The sequence below is a fragment of the Brachyistius frenatus genome, unplaced genomic scaffold, assembly GCF_029030835.1.
Source record: "Brachyistius frenatus isolate BFR_SWC_R1_liver_20210118 unplaced genomic scaffold, ASM2903083v1 Contig_31, whole genome shotgun sequence".
Lineage (NCBI taxonomy): Eukaryota > Metazoa > Chordata > Actinopteri > Embiotocidae > Brachyistius > Brachyistius frenatus.
Genome location: NW_027210630.1, coordinates 4311994 through 4331341, shown reverse-complemented (window position 1 = coordinate 4331341; position 19348 = coordinate 4311994). Strand labels below are relative to the sequence as shown.

The 19348-nt window shown below is 38.2% G+C and overlaps 1 protein-coding gene across 1 annotated transcript in view; it reads right to left on the bottom strand.

Moving 5' to 3' along the window:
* Positions 1 to 6510: 6510 nt before the first annotated feature.
* edil3a (EGF-like repeats and discoidin I-like domains 3a) overlaps positions 6511 to 19348 on the bottom strand; it is a gene marked incomplete at its 3' end in the record, with an annotated part of 67718 nt that continues 54880 nt past the window's right edge. Inside the window, exons 4-5 of the mRNA XM_069699645.1 lie at positions 16440 to 16553; positions 6511 to 6692 (exon numbers count right to left, since the gene is read on the bottom strand). Coding sequence (XP_069555746.1) covers positions 6511 to 6692; positions 16440 to 16553 — 296 coding nt within the window. The remainder of the gene's footprint in view (positions 6693 to 16439; positions 16554 to 19348) is intronic.

Here is a 19348-nt window from a genome sequence, read left to right as displayed (position 1 = left end):
ACAAATCCTACAACCTAATGTGATATTGCAAACAATCAGGTCTGTATTTCAGTTTATGTATGTGAAGCTGAAGTCTATTTCCATTTAAGAACATTTTAAAGCCAATTCAGGAAATGAAAGTTTAGCGCCACTGACAGTGTGGTCACATTCAGGACGATATTCCAGGGGCTTGAGCTCATTTTCTGCTGCAGAAATGGTGGCATTACTATGAAATAAGGCAATTTACAAGTAAAATATTTGAAAGCAAAAGCTCAAACAGATAGTCTGAGCCCACTACGTTATACTCTCCGTTTCTGTTAATGAAAAAACTCTAAGCTATGTCTCCTGAGGACATTAGAGATTAGTACTAGCTCTTACGAGTCCAGCACAAGGATAGAACTGTTTATGTTCACCAACCTTGTCTGGACTGTCAAAAACTAATGGAGTATTTTATAGTAATTCTCTTTCAATGTTGATTTCCATTCTACTTTTCAATTGTAGAGACAAGACTCAATTACACATATTTTCTTTACACACTTAAACCAACGTTTCACGTTAATTATACATAAGGACCCTTCTTAGAGCCTCGGAGTTGCAGTGGCCCACTCTTTCTCACTCACAGCATTTCTTTGCTCTTCTCAGTTTTTTCCATAGAGATAGATACTTCTTGCACTAATTAGAAGCCCTGTCACTAAAAGGCCACCACTCGGGTAATTGGGGTGATTCTTCACATTTTTAATGACCACTCAGAAACACACCTCTGTCACTTCAGTGCTAATAGTGATGCATTTCTTTGTTTGAGTGAAGCATTACTTGAAACATCCTGCTTCTGCAAACCTTTGTTTACAGACTTAAATGTGGTGGTTAAACTTTGTTGGAAAACCGCCAATTAAACTACATCATATCGAACGCACACAGAAACTCCGATAACTTTTGCCCATCCTTTTATATCTACTTTTTAGAAGAAGGCAGAATTGTTGAATACATTTTGCAGTTGAGGCCAAATTTAGATGACACATGCATAAATAAACTTCAAGCAAAATTTTATGTCATTTCTTTGATATTTACTGTCTTATATATTTGCCCGATATGTCGTCACTTCTGAGTGGTAATAAGACTGAAACTATTGGGTATTCAGCACAATCCATCCTCGTACGAAGAAGTGTCAGTATTATTTTGATGTATATACTATGTATATTTCAGAGCAGGTTGGTATCATGGTGCGGAATACAAATTCCACCCCCCCCCACACACACACATACAAAAAACACTATCAAACAAACAAAAAGTGTGTCCTTAGCAAATGTGTGTACTCTCAAAGTTTGGTTTAGAAACAAAGACAGCTAGAAGAAACACTGCAGAAGAAGTTTGGGATGAACTTTTAACCTTTCACCGTTTGACTCTTTCCTTTTTCCACACATACACACACAGTATCTTGTGTATGAGGAGCTCTGACTAAAAGGAGCCTCCAAAGAAAAGAACTTCTACATCAAGTCATTTCTGAACTCAAACTTTATTTGCAAAGGAAATAAAATACCTTTTGTTGGCATGGTTTGATTTAGCCTGTTTTTCCTCTAAAGAAGTTTAACTACCATCAGAAAATGTTCAGTCTGTAATCATTTACAACATCCTGAAACTGAAAATAACCTGAAGACAGGGTGTGAAATACTGCAACAGGATACGTCACACACCACCTCCAGCGAACACAATTTTTTTAGACATCCCTGATATGCTGTTGAACATTGTCAAACCATTTTTTTTTTTTTTTTTTTTTATTAATGCTAAAGAAATGACTGTATACTTAACATTATTACCCAACATGCCTTTGATTTTCCACTGGTTCTTCAAGATCACAGGTGTAGTGATTCTAATAGTAGCCAAAAATGGCCAAAATATTTTACCTCTACCAAGGAGGTCATTTTTTCCCTGAGGTTTATGTGTTTTGTTTGTCTGTTTGTCCTTGTGGAGTACATAATGGAATATTGAATACATACAATTTTGGAGTGGTTCAGAATCACAGGCCAGATCTATGAATTATTTTCCCTTTCATTAACTAGATAAGATCCAGTTGTAGATCCAGTTAAGTTCAATTGTGAAAAAAACAGGCCATTCTAGAAAACCAATAACTCCATATTACAATCCACATTTACAAGTCTCAGTAATTCCTCTGGGATACACATGTACTTTCTCAAACCTAATACAGCAAGCAGTCTTTATGGCTCACTCAGAGACAGTGGTTTTATAGGGCAGAACCAGAACCGGTACAACAACTGCAGTGTGAGACTTCAACTTGGCACAAGCATACATTGACATGTGTGTAATAGTTTTGGAAATATATCCAGACATATATAATGGATGCAGCTGCAGATTTGCATATCATAGTAGGGTAGACTGTTGGCCTTGGCGGAGGTCTGCACTCTGTCTAGTTTGGATTGCAGCAAAGCAGATCTTTAATTACGGTGAAAAACAAGATACAGACTGTGTTAGCATGTACAGAGAATACTGCTTTTAACATGGTTTGCATGTTTGTTTTCATAAATATTTTAAGCCCAGAGCTATTTTAAATACATGACACTGGGTTCAATTTGAGTTATGTATAATGATTGGAGCTGAAACAATTAGTCAGTGAAAGGCAGGTTGGCTCTGGGGAATTATAATGGACATTTTCACTGTTTCTTGACATTTCACAGACAGAACAGATAATTGATTAATTGATAAAATGATCAACAGGACAATCAATAATACAAATATTTGTTAGTCCAACTTGCAGCCCTAATAATGATTGAAACTTTGATTCTCTATTGCAGTTGCACTGTTAGTGACTGGTTCATTTTTGTCATATCACAGAACCTGAAAGTAATCTGCTAAACAATGAAGAACAAGAAATAACTATTTTTTTTACATGTATCTTTCCATTAAATGCTCTCTACAGCTTATTCAGCCTTTTCAAATGTAAACACATTCATTCACACCAACAGCCTCCTATCAAAATGTAACTGCATACACGGTGGCTAGCTTTTAGTCCTTTTTATTGTTAGGACCACTAATTATTACCACAAATGTATAATCATACCAAGAAGCAAGCCCTCACACAGAGAAATACAAAGGTCAAGAGCATATGAAGCGAAATACAACCTGTGTTGATAACACACAGATACAAAGTGTGGAGGGAATTGCATCAGTATTGTAACAATTAGACTGTCCTTGAAACTATCTAAGAGCCCTGTGGCACTGTTGTGTAAAAAAAATTTGTGTGGGCACATACACACACTCAAACACATACACACATTGAAAGGACCGTATCTCTCTCATTGTCATCATATACACATTGAAATTACATCAGGGTTTTATCTTTGCCTACTTTTTGTTCTATTTATGTCATCTTTAGTGTGTAATGTAATCACTTTCTGATCTGTATAGAAACCATAACCGCAGTCACCCATCAGAGGAGGTTGGAGTGACCTGAGATAGTGCCCTCTTAACCAATATCCCTCCAAGAGCCTTGAGTAACAATAATCCAGACAGTGTCATACACTCTTTGTGTCTAGACATATGATCACTGCAGAGGATTTTAAATGGCATAAAAAAGAAGCCAAGGTCTAAACATCAATGGGATGTTGTAGTAGGACCAGAAAAATATGTGGTTCTGCCAGTAAATAGATAGCCACCACACTGCTGATGGAGACTGATTAATTACTCACAGGAGACATCCGGTTATTGATTTTAGTGCTGATGGTGCTGCAGGATGTTTAGGACTGGGAAATATGGACTAATTTTTTGCCCAGGAATATGTTTTGGTAGGAAATCTAAGCCCAAAGACATTCTGCAAAAATACAGAACACCCAGGGGTGTGTGTCCTAAGGCTTTGTTAAATCACTGCCATGCAGTCATGCTATGATTGCAGCATAAACTGTCACAGAAAAGCCTTGGTCAGGGTCACTGCCACTACAGACTGCAGAATGTTTTAATAACTAAGGTTACACAGGAATCAAAAGGGAAACGTTTCCAGACAGAAACAGAATTTAGAGTCTAACCAAGTTTTATATTCCACACCGATGGATATCTGCATCTGAACATTATAACTTTAGATACTTAACTTACATTAAAATATGCATGGACCCCCTAAGCCTTCACAAGTGATTTGTATTGTTTCATTCTTCCACCACAGCCGGCTGAAGCTATATTTTGCTGATATTGGTGATACCAGCAGCATATTTCCCTAGAGTGTTCGAATGCAATTTTATGTGTGAGCTAGATGTGGTGCGGCTGTGGAAAAAACTCGTATTCTCACAGTACATAGATGTGTGAACAGTAGCGAGGTTGCACGCACAAGCAAATCAAAAGCACACGAGCTGACATAAAAACAAACACATATTCAGTGTTTGCATGCTTTGGCTGAAACTCTGTAATGCCTTTTTCAAAGTATGTTGCTCTATGTTTGTCTATGTTGGATTCATTTGTTGAGGTTTAGGGGGAAGGAGCTGGAGCTGGCTGACATCCAAAGATACAGTATGGTACATACTGCATCAGAGTAAACCTTACAAATAGCCAGGCAAATCTGAAGCCCATCCTGATAGGGCTGTCATCTGTCAGTAGAACCTGTTTCGCATGACAGACATGTAAACAGTCACGCCACATCACTCCACACTACAAAAGCACACCGCCGACTCCTTAGCATAATCCCAAAACACTGACATGACTGTACACCTCTGTACTCACGTCCCAATTATCCCAACCCTCTGTAGAAACACACAATGCCTACAGCATCCTGTGCAGCATCCCACGTGGCATCATTAAAGTCAAACAAACCGCCTGAATGTTTTATGTCCCGTTCTCTGCACCCTCTCCATGTGTCAGGCTTCTTTTCTCTCTCTTGTGTCGGCATTTTCTTTGACTCTGTCTCTCTCTCATCCCTTTTTTTTTTTTTTTTTTTTTTTTTTTTACAAAGCCATTTTTGCCCTCCGTTACTATTCTCTTGTTGTTCCATACAACTTCACTTTCTCCATCACGCTGTCAGTGCAGTATGTTTTTCTATTACACTTTGTTCACGGTTCACTGTCTGCGTATCATGTATCTGACAACAGCGCGCTTCAAAGTTCGCTGTCAGTCAAAACAGAGGTGACTAAAGAGTAAGAAAGATATAACCAAGCTGAAAACAACATGTATGAGAGCTAATTAACTAGCTAAAAAAAAAAAAATCAACTACTATTTATGATCGTATCTTTCTATCTGGAGTACTGTGTTGTGTGTGGGATGAGATTATGTTATGGACTTGACTGAGCCTCAGTAGATACCTGCAGTTGGATATAAATATATATTGTACAAATTACAGCTATACATCATCTGGCAGTTGTTTTATATGCTGCGGTTGTTTCAGCAGGAGGTTTTAATGTGTGACTATTTCCTTGACATAAATCCAGATAAAACTTTATGCAAAGGGTCGTGTACACTGCAGGTAAAGAAGGTGTAGACAACCCTCTATATTAAAGCCTTAATATTCTATTATTCTGTAACAGCAGAAATTAAGAGCAATGGAATCTCAACAGGGCAGGGAGGGATGGAAACTAGGGATGTGATATACTGCCATAATGTGGGACCACCAGGTAATCTATCATATTGATGTGATGTACCTCTTTGACAATAAGCACCGACTAACGGCACAGCACGACACAGCACAAAGGTTAACCTTAACAAAGCCCAGTAAGAGGAGGATTTCATGTTTCGGTTCTTTTCTGCTATAAATATGGAGTTTCTTTGGACTTTACAATTACAGGGTTTCTATAGATGAAGGTCCTCTGGCTGGTTATAGAAACACTCAGGTACAAAAGGACAAAAAGGAACAGTGAACTCTTTTCATTTATTCTTTCTTTAACGATAACAGGAAAATTAGTTAAATATCACTGTTGAGTGTAAAAATCCAACATCAACTTTCTCTTTTCATACCACAGTAATGAGCAAATCAGAATTTACAAAACATATAACAAAAAAAAAAAAAGGTCAATATATTGAACAATTGCAATACTGTGAACTGTAGCTTTGTTGCAAGGGAACCTTGCTGAAGTCAAATGGTGACACAGAATATGGTGCCAGTGGTGTTGCAATTGTGAGCATGTCACAACGAAATGTCAAAAACGTAGAGTAAATGCTAAAAAGTCATCAACACAAATCATCGGCCAGTTGATAACAGTTATCTCCTTTCGTGTTGTTCCTCACACTTGACTACATTTGCATCTGTTCTACCACCTAGATTATACTTTTTATGGCTATTTATTACCGGGAGCTAGCCATCAGTTTTACAGTTACTGTAATTAACTAAAAAAAAAAAAAAACTGCTGCATTGTCAGCAATTTATACCAACCCTCAACAACAACTGAGTGTTGTCCTACTGTTGGAAACTTATGAATATCAATTAAACTAAACTATTTAAAGCCCCAAAAGCAATATTCTAATAAAGATTGTGCCTGTCTTAATTCATTTGTGTCTGGCCCCGGTCCGCCTCTGCGTGCTGCCTTTTCTGTGACTGTGCCTTACCTGGATCCACGGCCATCTGTCATTTTCGGCAGCAGTCCAGGCATTGACCAGGCCCTTCCTGTTGAGGCGTGCAAAGTACGGGTACCACTTCTGCAGGCCGAAGAGAGCGCGGTGGGTAGAGGAGGCTGTTATCTGCTGGTTGGAGATTATCCCGCCCTCCATGCCCAGTGGTCCAGAGCATTCTGAGTGAAGAGAGGGCGAAAGAGATAGATAAGCCTTCCTACGACTTCAACACTCAAAAATGTGTGCAACTCAGTCTATGGAATGCATATAGATTTTCAGAAACATCACAAAGACTGCAGCTTTGTCTGTGATTTTGTCCTCCGCAATGTGTTATGGTTCTCTCTTCAATGTCTTCATATCAAAGTCAATGTTTATCTGAGGCAAAAAAAAAAAAATCTTAATTCTCACTACTTGTCATATGACAGACGCAGTCAATTAACTGAAACTTTTCTTTCACTCTGTTTTTGTATCTTTGTTACAAGCTTTTAAGATTACATTACATTTCATTTAGCTGATGCTTTCATCCAAAGTTACTTACAATAAATGCATTTACAACCATGAGGGTACAAAACCCAGAACAACAGGAATCAAGAAAATACAATTTCTTCAAGAAAGCCAAACTACAAAGTGCTATCAGTAAGTGTCATTTTAAGTGCTACTAAAGTTCTACTGTTCAAGGTAAAGTCAGAAGAGGTGTGTTTTTAGTTTGCGGCGGAAGATGTACAGTGTTTCCACTGTCCTGATGTCGGAGCCAGATGACGGTTGGACAATGCCTACCAAACTGGCATATGACAAAGTCTATAGTGGATATCGACAGCGAGAGGGAGGGGACGGGGGGTTACCTGTACAGACAGTCGGAGAGATTTACCCGCAAACTGAACTAGTAAGTACTATAAAGCAGTTGTTGAAGCCTTTCTTCAGTTTACCTTGTCATTTCTCGTAATTTCTGACACACATCAGAGACTCCCTGCTGGGAAAAAGTCCTCGAACCGGTTGGGCTAACCTAACTTGACGTGTTCTCTGGAGTTCAGTGTACAAATGTGAACCATATCATTCATTTCTAATTGACAACAAAGCTCAAGTGGCTTCATCTCCTCTTATCTCACATTTCTGTTCATGTGCTTGTTTATTTTAATATTTACTTGATGCACATTCATTTGCATATAGAGCAGCAAAGTGTGATACGATCACAAGTGATCCTTTGAGAAACATTAGTTTGCTTAACGACACGGTTTTACCCGGGAGTGATTTCAGAAGGACTTATGACACTGAAATGACCTATGCCCTGTTGTTAGGTGCACCCTGCTGTCGGTGGGGATTCTGAGAGGATCACGACTGTGAATCATCGGTGATAAATGATGGCATTGTGCATCAGCCCATCCCTAATTAAGACCTTGTCTTTGAGGTCATCATAGTAATTCCTTTCTCTCTTACTCTCAATGTTGGTGAGTCAAAACAAGGATGCTCCTAATGTTTCCAATATGGCCAAGTCCTTTTAAGTCACAGCTGCCAACAGGAGGACTCCTCTCTGCCTTCATGCATCCCACATTTGAAGGACTACCAGGTTGTTCCTTCATCCTCTTCCATCAGGAAGCGTACATGCTTTGAAGTATCCTTCTCAAAGTGCCAGAACCACATGTCCTCCCCAGTTATCTCATTTGACCCTAGGATGGACCCATTCCACTCTTCACCTCCACATCTTGATGCAGGATGTGGACCTTTGTTAAACTGCTCTGACCCTTTTTATCACCATTTTTACCTCATAAAAGCCTAAACCTTCTATCACAAGTGACGAAATACACACCGTTTAGGTGAATAAAACATGTCACATCGGAGACAACATTCGGTCATCCATGAACACCACATGACGCCTTCTAATCCCTTTGGTCACAATCACTTCAATAGACACATACCAAAGGGGAACATCTCCAGATGCAAGATGGTCACCAGTATTGACCATCTCAAAGAGCCATGTCTCCCTCATGTGGTCATAGGTCACCAAAAACTCACAAACTATAATAAGGACAAAGGATGAACTTTGTGAATTTTAATTATATTCATTGCTGTAATGTATTCTATATCATTCTGCTAACAGCGTGATATTGATAGAAAGTCTTCTGTGTCACTAAACTATATCCTGATGTTAGAGATGTGAACATTGTCTAACCCACAAGTCCTCTTCCCCTCTCTCACTTTCCCTCGCTCACTCTTCTCCACCTTTCTTCATCTCTCTATCTGATTAATTAGGTAGAATGACTTTATCGTTTAAAATGTGATGTGTTGTGATGATTTATTTAATTTAATGTAATTGCATTGGTCCATGGTGAAGTGAAATAAAGGACTTCTTTTATACATAGCTTGAATGAAATCATGCCAAACGGTGGCTCTCATTACACCTCCTCCTCTTCCCCTGAGGCAGCAGGTATCGATGAGTGTGAAAATCAACACCCGATCCGACCCAGCCCTTTTGGGGTTTAAAACAGAGATTCAAGCTGATCACTCAGATTCATTTTAGTTTTTCTTTGAGATTTGTTCCAGATTAATTCGTTTTCGTTCTTCTTAGAGTTTTTCAGACCTGAAAGCATCACTATCTGGACCCATTTTGGCCTGTGGTTGAAATCGTCACAAGAAGGCTGGTTCTGATCTCTGGAGTTGGCGTACCAATTAGTCATTATAGACCTAGATTCACCCATTCAATACTTTCTCCGTTAGCCTTGTCTCAAATTCCCTCTTTCACTTCACCATCAGTAATTAGAAGGAATTTGTACATTCTCATTCATATAAACATATCTACCATTTACTCAGTTACTGTGTGAAGTGATGCAATAATCCCCTTTCAATTAGACCAAACTGTGTCGTGGTGGTAACATTCTGAGTATATCAAAGGATTAGAATTCTGATAAAGGAATTCATGTTTAGACTATAACTGACTGAATTTACATTGATTTTACATTGATAATTTGTCCAATATTGGACTGGTGCCCCTTCTAATAACAAGAGCAAGATTTAATCCCTCACAAATTAAATTGACATCACGCTACACATCCAAGGAGCTGTGGCCACTTCTGGACAGCATCATCCTCAAAGTCAACAAGCCTAGTAAAAGCTTTAAATATCTTATAGGCTGAAACATTAACGTGGGAAGTTTGGACAGAAACATCTTCAGACAAACTGTCCTTTGTTCAAGTAGTTTGTTTTTTCTCTTAATCCTAATTGGAATGTCCAGGCACATTAAATGCATTTTAATAGACATACCTGTGGTGAAAAGGATGTTTATGTAACAACGAATTTGTTGCATTTCAAAACCAGCCTTTTGTGTTTACTTACAAACCCTACTAGAAAATCAAATAATACTAGAAAATACGTGAAACACAATGTAGCAGATGGGATGGAGGCTTGCATCCAAACAGTAAGTTAGGTGCTATATAGCACAAACCACAGTATACAATTCTATTACATAAAACTGAATGTCTAACAACTTTTAACACTCAACCCTCAAATAATATATTCTAAATTGATAATTTACACAAAACATCTGCTATTTCTATCAAAACACATGGTGAGATCCCACCAGCTCTGGACATATTCAATTATGAAACATGATATGCATGCAAATTGTATAGCTTCCTCTCCAATTTTAAGAAAACTCAGCTTATGGAAAGACATCATAATTGAGGAGCTCAGGTGTGCCAAGAAAACACCACACACCGTTCAACTGTGGCTGAATTGTTCGAAACAGCTGTGGTCATCAAAAATAAATCAAACGAGACTACAGTCCGTAAGAATCCTTCAGCCTGAATAAACTGTGTTAAGTGCAATGAAATAGTCTCCCTTAATCTCTGTTTCATACCAACCTTAACTTGAAATATGCAGTATTATGTATTCCCATTTTTTTATGTATTCACTTAAGACTTGTCAGAAATTGTCTTCGTAATTTGAAGGAAAACAAAGCAGTTTGAAGGTGACACAAAGTTGGTTTGAATTCTGCCAAACCATGAGCATGCATGGACCCCCGCATCATAACACCTCTTCTAGCCCACAGCGCAATGCCTAACATAAATAGCATCGCAGCTGTCGTGAAGATGTGCTGAATTATTTGTGACAGATGTTTAAGTTTTAATTAATCTAAGTCAGGCATAATTTTGACATAAATGCAAAGAATTATACAGCAGCAGCGGAGGTGTTCTTATGTTTTCAAATATATAATTGAACATGACTGCAGTGAATACTGTGTAATTCAGCAACTACCACATCCTCAAATATAGTGCCCTCTTCTCTGTGTAAAGAAAAGAGGGCAGTATTTCAGTTATATATGGTGTATCCCCCCCAAAATAAGAACATCCACTGCAAAATACGCTACCAATATGTCCTAATAGAACAGCTAACACCAGCTAGATAGTTTAATAAGTCTGGGGAGCATTACCAGGTGTTTATTGGATGTTTTGACATCCTCTTTTATGCCAGGACAGTGTGTGTTTGCAGTATGTGTCATTTAACGTTCTATCATGATCCTAAAATGTGTGGCAAAATGGATTTCCCCCCCCACAGCCTTTGTTATTGTGTTACATCAGTAAACAAATACAAGTGACAGTCAGAGGAAAATGTGTTTGCATGCTTAATGTTCACTTTGCTGTTTAAATGCACTTACTGAATGGAGAGATGGTTTACTCTTACAAAAGAGAAAATATTATTTCTAATGACAATAGGAATGAAGGGAATTATAGTAATAAAAAGACAAACTGAATTTATTATTCCTCATTTTGTGAGCAGTGGAGTATCTTATTAAAATGGTATCCTCTCGTTTGATTTCTCCTCTTAGCGTGTCTGTGGTCACAGATGATTAAATAGTTGTGTGTAAGAGTTAAAAACCACAATGGAGGAAAAACTTGGAAGTGTCCCAACAGGAAAAGAACATGTCAAGCGCAGACTTCAGCCAGAGCCACAGCTTGCTCATCCTGGCTGAACCACAAGTAACCACTTAAACCAGCCTTCAGGGGAAGCCTGGAGCAATGGTCACCTGAAAGCTGTGATGCTACCGTCACCATTTAAACAAAACGCCAAAGCGTTTCAAACCCAGTCCTGACACACAGACAGAAGAGGAACACAGCAGATAATGCAACTGGCAGAGCTGAAAGAGCTGTGAGACGACTTTCACCACACAAGAAAGCCGAGAGTCAGAAAAGAATGGAACAATGAAAACAACCCTAGCACGGCTTTTCCAGCTGCTAAAACCATGGGGTTTTAGTCAGAAGGGAGCCATGGAGACAGTGAGTAATGTTTGAGGACTGTCCGGGGGGATCGACTGGAGGCTGGAAGAGAGCAAAGAATGTGTCTGTGTCTGTTTGTGTGTGTGTGTGTGTGTGTGTGTGTGTGTGTGTGTGTGTGTGTGTGTGTGTGTGTGTGTGTGTGTGTGTGTGTGTGTGTGTGTGTGTGTGTGTGTGTGTGTGTGTGTGTGTACTGAGAGAGATATGTTTATGTATTCCAGTATGGTAAATCACTCTCGCTTCACTAGTTCTTCCTTGTATGTGACTCACCACTTCCAGACTGATGAGAGAATGGTGTAGGTGGATGCACTAGCCTGCTGCTGGAGCTCAGAGGAGCTTCTGATTTTCCGATATCTGTTGGTTGAACTTAATTTGTTCTTCTTTATAAGTCATGCTGAGTGTAAGCAGCTTTTATTTTAAGATGTGCTATACCAGTTTAAACTGAATGCTTGAATATGGATGTTTCTAGGATCTTTGAAATCACTGTTGTGTTAAAATAGTACATTAATCCATCTTCCTTTTAAATTTAAATTATAGGACTAATACTTGCCAACTCATGTAAAACATGAACCACCAAAAAGTACCTCTATTTTTTTTTCTCAAACGTAAGTTAGCAAGCTATTGGAAAGCTTATTATTTTGAATAGATTTTCTCCAAAGCTCTTGACATACACTCACTGGGTCAGACAGTCATTCAATTTACATTTTCCCCAATTAATATATATTTCAAATCACTCTTTAGCCATAATTATGGCACTCATAAATCATTTTCACTGCACATCTCTAGTCTAAAAATAGTTTGGAGAAGCGACCATATGAAATGGCACAATATGTTCAATACGTTTTTGTTCCTTGTCCAGAGAAGAAAATAGTCTACAGCCATGATAACGGCTCTGTAAGGATTTCACACAAATGTCTGAAAGGAGATGAGGTGATGGAGTTTATATCCAAAAGGTCAAAAGTCAACTTCGCTCTGACGTAATATTGTTTTTTGGTTATTATTCTCAGGAACAGACAGGTAGATTATGACAATATTTCACATTTGGCTGGATACTGAATTCATGACACCAATAATGGATGATCATCTTGAAACTGTGGTGATTCTGTGCTGATCTTCTGTGCTGTCAGGTTGAAAACGTGTGTGAAACATCCCATCCACATTTTAAAATTTGTAGCATCTTTCTCTGCAACTAGACTGGTTGGCGGAGGCATATAACCGCGAGATGGTAATTCTAGTTTCTCATTAGGACTTGGCATTATGGATCGAGGTGCAATTTTGCATCAACACCGTATCATATTTGTCTCGGTGTTGTACATCTTGGGCAGCTCTCTTGTAAGATATTCTATGCGGATGTTGTGACAAGACACTGGTGCAAAGCCGCGGCCCCTCTCACCTTATGGCAATGATGGGCCACTCTTAACGAGCTGCCTGCCAGTCGTCCGTCAGAGCAGCAGAGGCAGCCAGCCTCCAGGCCTTGCCCTGCTGGCCCCTGAGCATACATCAGGCCTGCGACAGCACACATCACTAACACCACCACTACCGTGATGTGACAGCTGAATCCATCTCCCACAAGCCCTACCTACAGCTTAAACAAATTAGTGCCCCACTGAAATTAATGCCAGCACACCAATACTAATGAGCAGGCAGCAGAAAGAGGGGATGAGGAAAAGAATGACAAACACACAAAACAGATGTTGGCCATACAACAGAGGTGACAAATGCGACTGAATGAAATGCACCTGTACGCGCACATTCATGTCCTGTTATGTATTTAAAATGACAATTGAATTTTGTGTAAAAAATAACTACACTATGATTAAATAAAGGGGGAAAAACTGAATACATGTTTTCATATAGAATGAACAAAACAGGCCAATAATGATATCGATCTTTTCATTTGGAAATCCAATAATAACAACGTATCAGACAATATTCTATGTCTTTATAGAAGTCAAAACTTAAATTAATACAAATTCTTTAGTTTCCCTTAAATTAGCTGAAAAATAAGCTTGTCCCTGTTCTCTGGTGGACAAACTAAAGAACTATTTCAAAAATAAATGTTTAGCATTTCTGACTTTCCGCTTGTTGTCATTTATTGGCTGATGCTGATTTACTGTATCTGCAATTAGTTAATATAAGTTTTATAAATAGGCCTGGACCGCACATATTATATAGCTGCTGTGTAGTTTCAAGCAGTGGAGTCAGTATGGAGGGAACTTTGGTTGGTCTACTGCGTTTTGAACAACCAGTACAACCATATTATTACAAGAAAATAATACCAATGTTGACAATAACTGGTGTAAGCCACATTTTAAATTAAGAATAAATTAAATACAAAGAAAAAATAAAACAAGACAAAGAAGTACTTACACCTTTGAATTGTCACTATCATGAAAACTGGGGCTAATTTGAAGCACACAACCCACTTCTAGCTAGCTGCAATTTATTTGACACAGGGCTACTAAGTGGGTCTAATTTTATGTTTTTGGGTGGTAGTAAGTTTAAGGGTAAACTTTGTGCACTTGAATTGATTTGGTTTCTGCTTAAGGCAGATGGTTCGACAATCATCTCAGCCTGAAGATGCTTTTGGAAACTAGGGCCTTGACCAATCATCAACTTTCCTCAGTATTGGACCTTTAATGGATAATTGTAATGGAGGCTGCTCACACTGTATTTTATGCCTTCTTTATGCCTTACCTCTCTTTTTCCATTGGTTCATAGAAATCAATACTGAACAAACGGCAAACCTCACTACTATTCTCATGTAATATTCTATATGCTGGTGTATTGCTGTACATCCAGAAAATGTACTAATCTGCAGCAGACAGTGTGTGTAGGATTTGCCCACACACACAACGTGGGCTGAAGGAACAAGTCAGAGGAGATGACGAGCTCTTACATTTCAGTATTTTACCTTTTTCTGTAAACACTATTACTTATTGGGGAACCAACCGACTGTCCAGCGTATTAAACAAATGATGAATATGAATATGCTAAGTCCAAATTTAGGAACAGTTTAGTCATCAAAGGAAGTGCAATTCAGGTTGTCAAAAAATTTCAAATGAGGCTCTGCAGAAAGATTTGTCAAATCTGTGAAAATAAACCAAGTGGCATCACCATGATGTCATCAAGCCTGGGCTTGAAGACCGCAAAACTTCAGCTGAAAGTTTGCGTTACAAAGTTGACACATTAAGTCTGGATGATGTGGCGGTTACCAGACAGGAAGGAGCTCTTGGAAAACGTGCCTAAGTTGCAATATGAGAAATAAGGATTCCATTACATCAGGAGTGCAGCATATGGAGCTTAAACCATTTTAGGGACAACAAATTATGATATGGTATATTTTACCATTACTTTTAAAATGTGACGGAAAAAAATAAACAAGGGCTTGCAAACACAAAGTAGGACTTATCAGCATTAAAATGTTTTATTTTTTATTTTACTACTATGCTACAAGTTTATTTGTGTTTGTCTGAACATTCAGAAGTGTTCTTGTTATTCAAGTTTTTAATTAAGCTTTTATAGGAAAACAATTATTTTATGGATTTATTTTATGGTATTAGTGAAATTTAAGTAAATAGGATGCACATACGTCCTAATATCTCATGTTGCCCGGACCTCAAAGTATTTTTAGCTGACAATTGATCTCAATTACTGGAATTTTAGGATATATTAATAATGTCTTTAATTCAGAAAACAGGAACAGTGTGTGGAATGAAAATACTTAGGAAATTCACACTCTAAAGAAACAATACATTTTTTGCATATTATTTAACACTCTAGAATTGATTATAAATGATTGAAAAGAAAAAAATATTATATATATATATATACAATAAAATAAATATAAAACTAGACCTTCCAAACATTTTGTGAGAGATTACAGATTAATTTCACTGAAACATGATTCTTTACGTACAGTAGTTCATATTGAGCACACGGTTGCTCCAACAATCATCATTCCTCTTAATTTGACAGCTCATCCATCCTCCTTCATTAGTAATAATTAGCCAGGACTCAATGAATTATTTTCTGTTGGACCTACCAAGAACATCTTGAGACTGTATCTGTTAGGGTTAAACTGCAACCGGTTTACTCTTTCAAAAGTTGCCGAGAGTGGCACATTCAGTGCAGTGAATCGCCTATTGTACCGACTGAAATCGAAGCAGATTTTGTTGTGCTTCATTTCTGCAGCATTGAATTTGGTAGAGTTGCAGTTGACAATTTTGAGAACAGATTCAATAACATCACAATCAGAGTCTCCCTCTAGCCTGGTGATAAGGAGATTTATTGTATTTCAAAATTTGTCCTACTGTCTCTTATCCATGGAGCCCAAGGTTGTTCATTTTGGCCTTGCAGTTTTGCAGCTGACTGGAATACTTTTTTTTTTTTTTTTTTTTAGATGGAATTGTCAAACAATAGCTTCGGTCTTAAGGGGTTAATAAACTTGTACAGCATCTGAAAAGCTTTCATCAAAGGTCATCGCACTATCCACTGAAGTAAAAGATGGATATTCTTTATTCTGCGTTTGATTGATTAGTTTGCCTGGGTAATACTACCAGCTGTGTAATTACCTGCAGCATCAGGTGTTGTGTTAAAATCAATGGGCAGTTGTAAAAGAGTTAAAAGACAAACATTACAAAAAGAAACACGAGCACTTACTGTATTGGCAGTTCCTCCCCATGTACTCCCCCGGGCATTCGCAGGAATAGTTGGCAACCAGATCTGTGCAAATGCCCCCGTTCTTACATGGGTCTCTTTCGCATTCGTTAATATCTGGAAGAGCCAAGAAACAAAAAAGGGCGCATTTATTTATTTGAAGCAGGCACGTAGGCAATTAGAAAGACTTCAGCCTCATTAAAATGCATTGGTAGGGAGCATATATTGAATTTGTGCTGTGCTACTTGATTCTGTCTGCCCATAGAAGCTCACCCAAAGACATTGGTTTCTTGAATCGAATAAATCAAATAACTCCTCGGTAGAGTATTAATGCTAGAAAATAGTTAAGAACAATCAAAGTTAAGAACAATCAACACAGTCTACTTTCTTTGTACTTATAAATAATGATCATACTCTGGCCACTCCAGAAAAGCAGCAATAGTAAAAGAAAGGTAAAGGTAAAAAAAAGTCTATTAAAAACTTCTTTTTGATTTCCAGAGACAAGCTGTATCTGTACCCATCCAGGTACAGATTTACTTTGTTTAACAACTTATTAGCATTCCGTTCAAGTCAGATGAACTGCAGCTGGACTCTTTAACATCTGTAGTGTTATACTGAAATTAAATTGAAAAACAGCAGTTGTCACAACATTTTACACTACTGACAGTCATTTTAGAGTGTGCATGCTAAATATGTCTTCACTCAAGTATCATAGAAACAGAAAAGGGTAGAACAGTATAAATATGATAACTTGTCTCAGAATGATCATCTTCTGTACAGTGACTTTGACATGTAACTGCTCTCTGAAACAGCTTTTCTCTGACTGATTCATCTAACCAATTACAGAAGGTGACAGAACTCTAACCCCACCCTTCACACCCATTTGCACTCTGTACGGTTAACAGAGAGAAATTACAGGGAAGGTTTAGGAAAAGGAGGGAGGGAAAAGGGGTGAACGTTGGAACAATTTTCAACATATTTCTAGTGACTTCAAACTTGCCTATGGCTGCCAGAAGACTTTTAATCCTCCAAAACATACCTCGAGCTGGCGGTGACTCATAGGTACATTTTGGTTTCATGAATATGTAACTAGGCTTGAGATTTGGAAAGCTTAAGAAAGTGAAACATGATTAAAGTAAGTCTGTTACGGTGCTCCCATCTCTGTGAGATTGTATCTGTAACATCTATAAGAGTCACAATTTGTATAATCTCCAAATATATATTTTTTCTGGCAATGCCTTATGCTCCGGAGAACTACAGTCATGGTCTTCACACATAATGGTCACTACGTTACAGTGACTAGAAGCAGTAGCATCTTTAATCTGTGGCAGAGAAGAATATGAAGAAAATAAATAAATAAGTAGAATGAAATAAGAGAGAGGGAGAAAAGGCCCAGAGCGAGAGAGAGAAATGAGAAATGTTTTTTGATTCACAAGACAACCATATTTGGGTGAAAAGATGTTTGATGAAATTGAGCTGTAAAATCTCTGAAAGGACGATAAAAAAAAATGTGTGCAGGTTGAACCTGAAACACACATCTATTCTGTTTTCATTTATCTGGTGTGACCGCACGAAGAGACATTTTGCTTGTGTCCCGACCTTGGCTGTTTAGAATTGAATACACGCTGTGTTTTTGCTTTCGTTTATTTTATTTTCACTGTGAGCACACAGACAACGCTTTTAAAACCAAGTCCTTCTCTTACTTGTAATGTGGCAGCTACCACCTACTTCAGGCACAGTTGATGATATCCAAGTCCTGCTATTTGTCAATCTGCCATACAAACATTTTGTCAAATGTAGAAGATGATAAATCAAATGTATAGCAAAATACCAATCTTTCAAATGCAATGTGACTCCACCTCCATATTTTAGTACATCTTTTGCTTTTGCTGGCAGCAAAAACAGTACTCTTCAATGACAGACATCAACATATGCTGGATACTATTAGTCAAACTCAAACTGCAGGGTCCATCTTTCATTTGGAAATAACATATGAATCATAATAGAGACAAGTGAAAACCGTTTAGCCTGTCAGCTGTGAAGTTTTGTGCCTATGACATTCATTGTGACGATTGTCATTATGTTTGCATTTTGTCAGTGCAGAGATGGTTTGCAATTGTTTGATTGTGCATGTCTGTGAATGTGTTGTCACTTTCTTTTTCCCCAAGCCCTTTTTTTTGCAGCCATTTAATACAAAGGCGTTAAAGCATCAGTTGGTCTACAGTCCCCAAAATTTCATCAGGGTCACATCTTTTTCATTGTCCACTGCGGTCCATGCAGTTGAGTCCTCATGATTTCCATTTCAAAGACTTGAGTGCGAGACAAGCTGCTCTGTATATCCGAGGGACAAGGGCTTAAAACTGAAGCCCAGTAATTAAAAAAACAAAAAAATATAATATTGTATGCCTTGTTTTGCCTTAGAGCCAAGCACGTTTCACCTGCACCTGGTAGTAATACATTGATAATTAATAATCGAATAATAGCCTAATAGTTTCAAGCAAATATCAAATAGTATTTCTGCTTGAAATGCGTATTGAACAGTAAGTGAACAGTAAGCACTTTATAAAGACCATTGTACACAGCAAAATCCAGTGTAATTTCACCACAATCCCCCCCTGCCCCTCCGCTCCTTCTCCCTCACACTTAGATATGTGATTCTATTGTTACCCTTTAAGTTCACATCCTGCTTTGTTGCCACCAGTAGCTTCAAATATAGATGTAAGCCAAAAGGCCAGGCCACTCAAATAGCCTGAAGCACAACGCACCACAAAGAGGAAAACACAGCTCGCCCATCTTGCGATTTGCTTCCCTTTTATGAGAGGTGATCAGCCCCTTGGAGATCAGCACGAGGGAACGTGAGACTTGCCAGTAAATCAGGTGAGAGAGAAAGGATTACTTCAAGAAATGCAGCT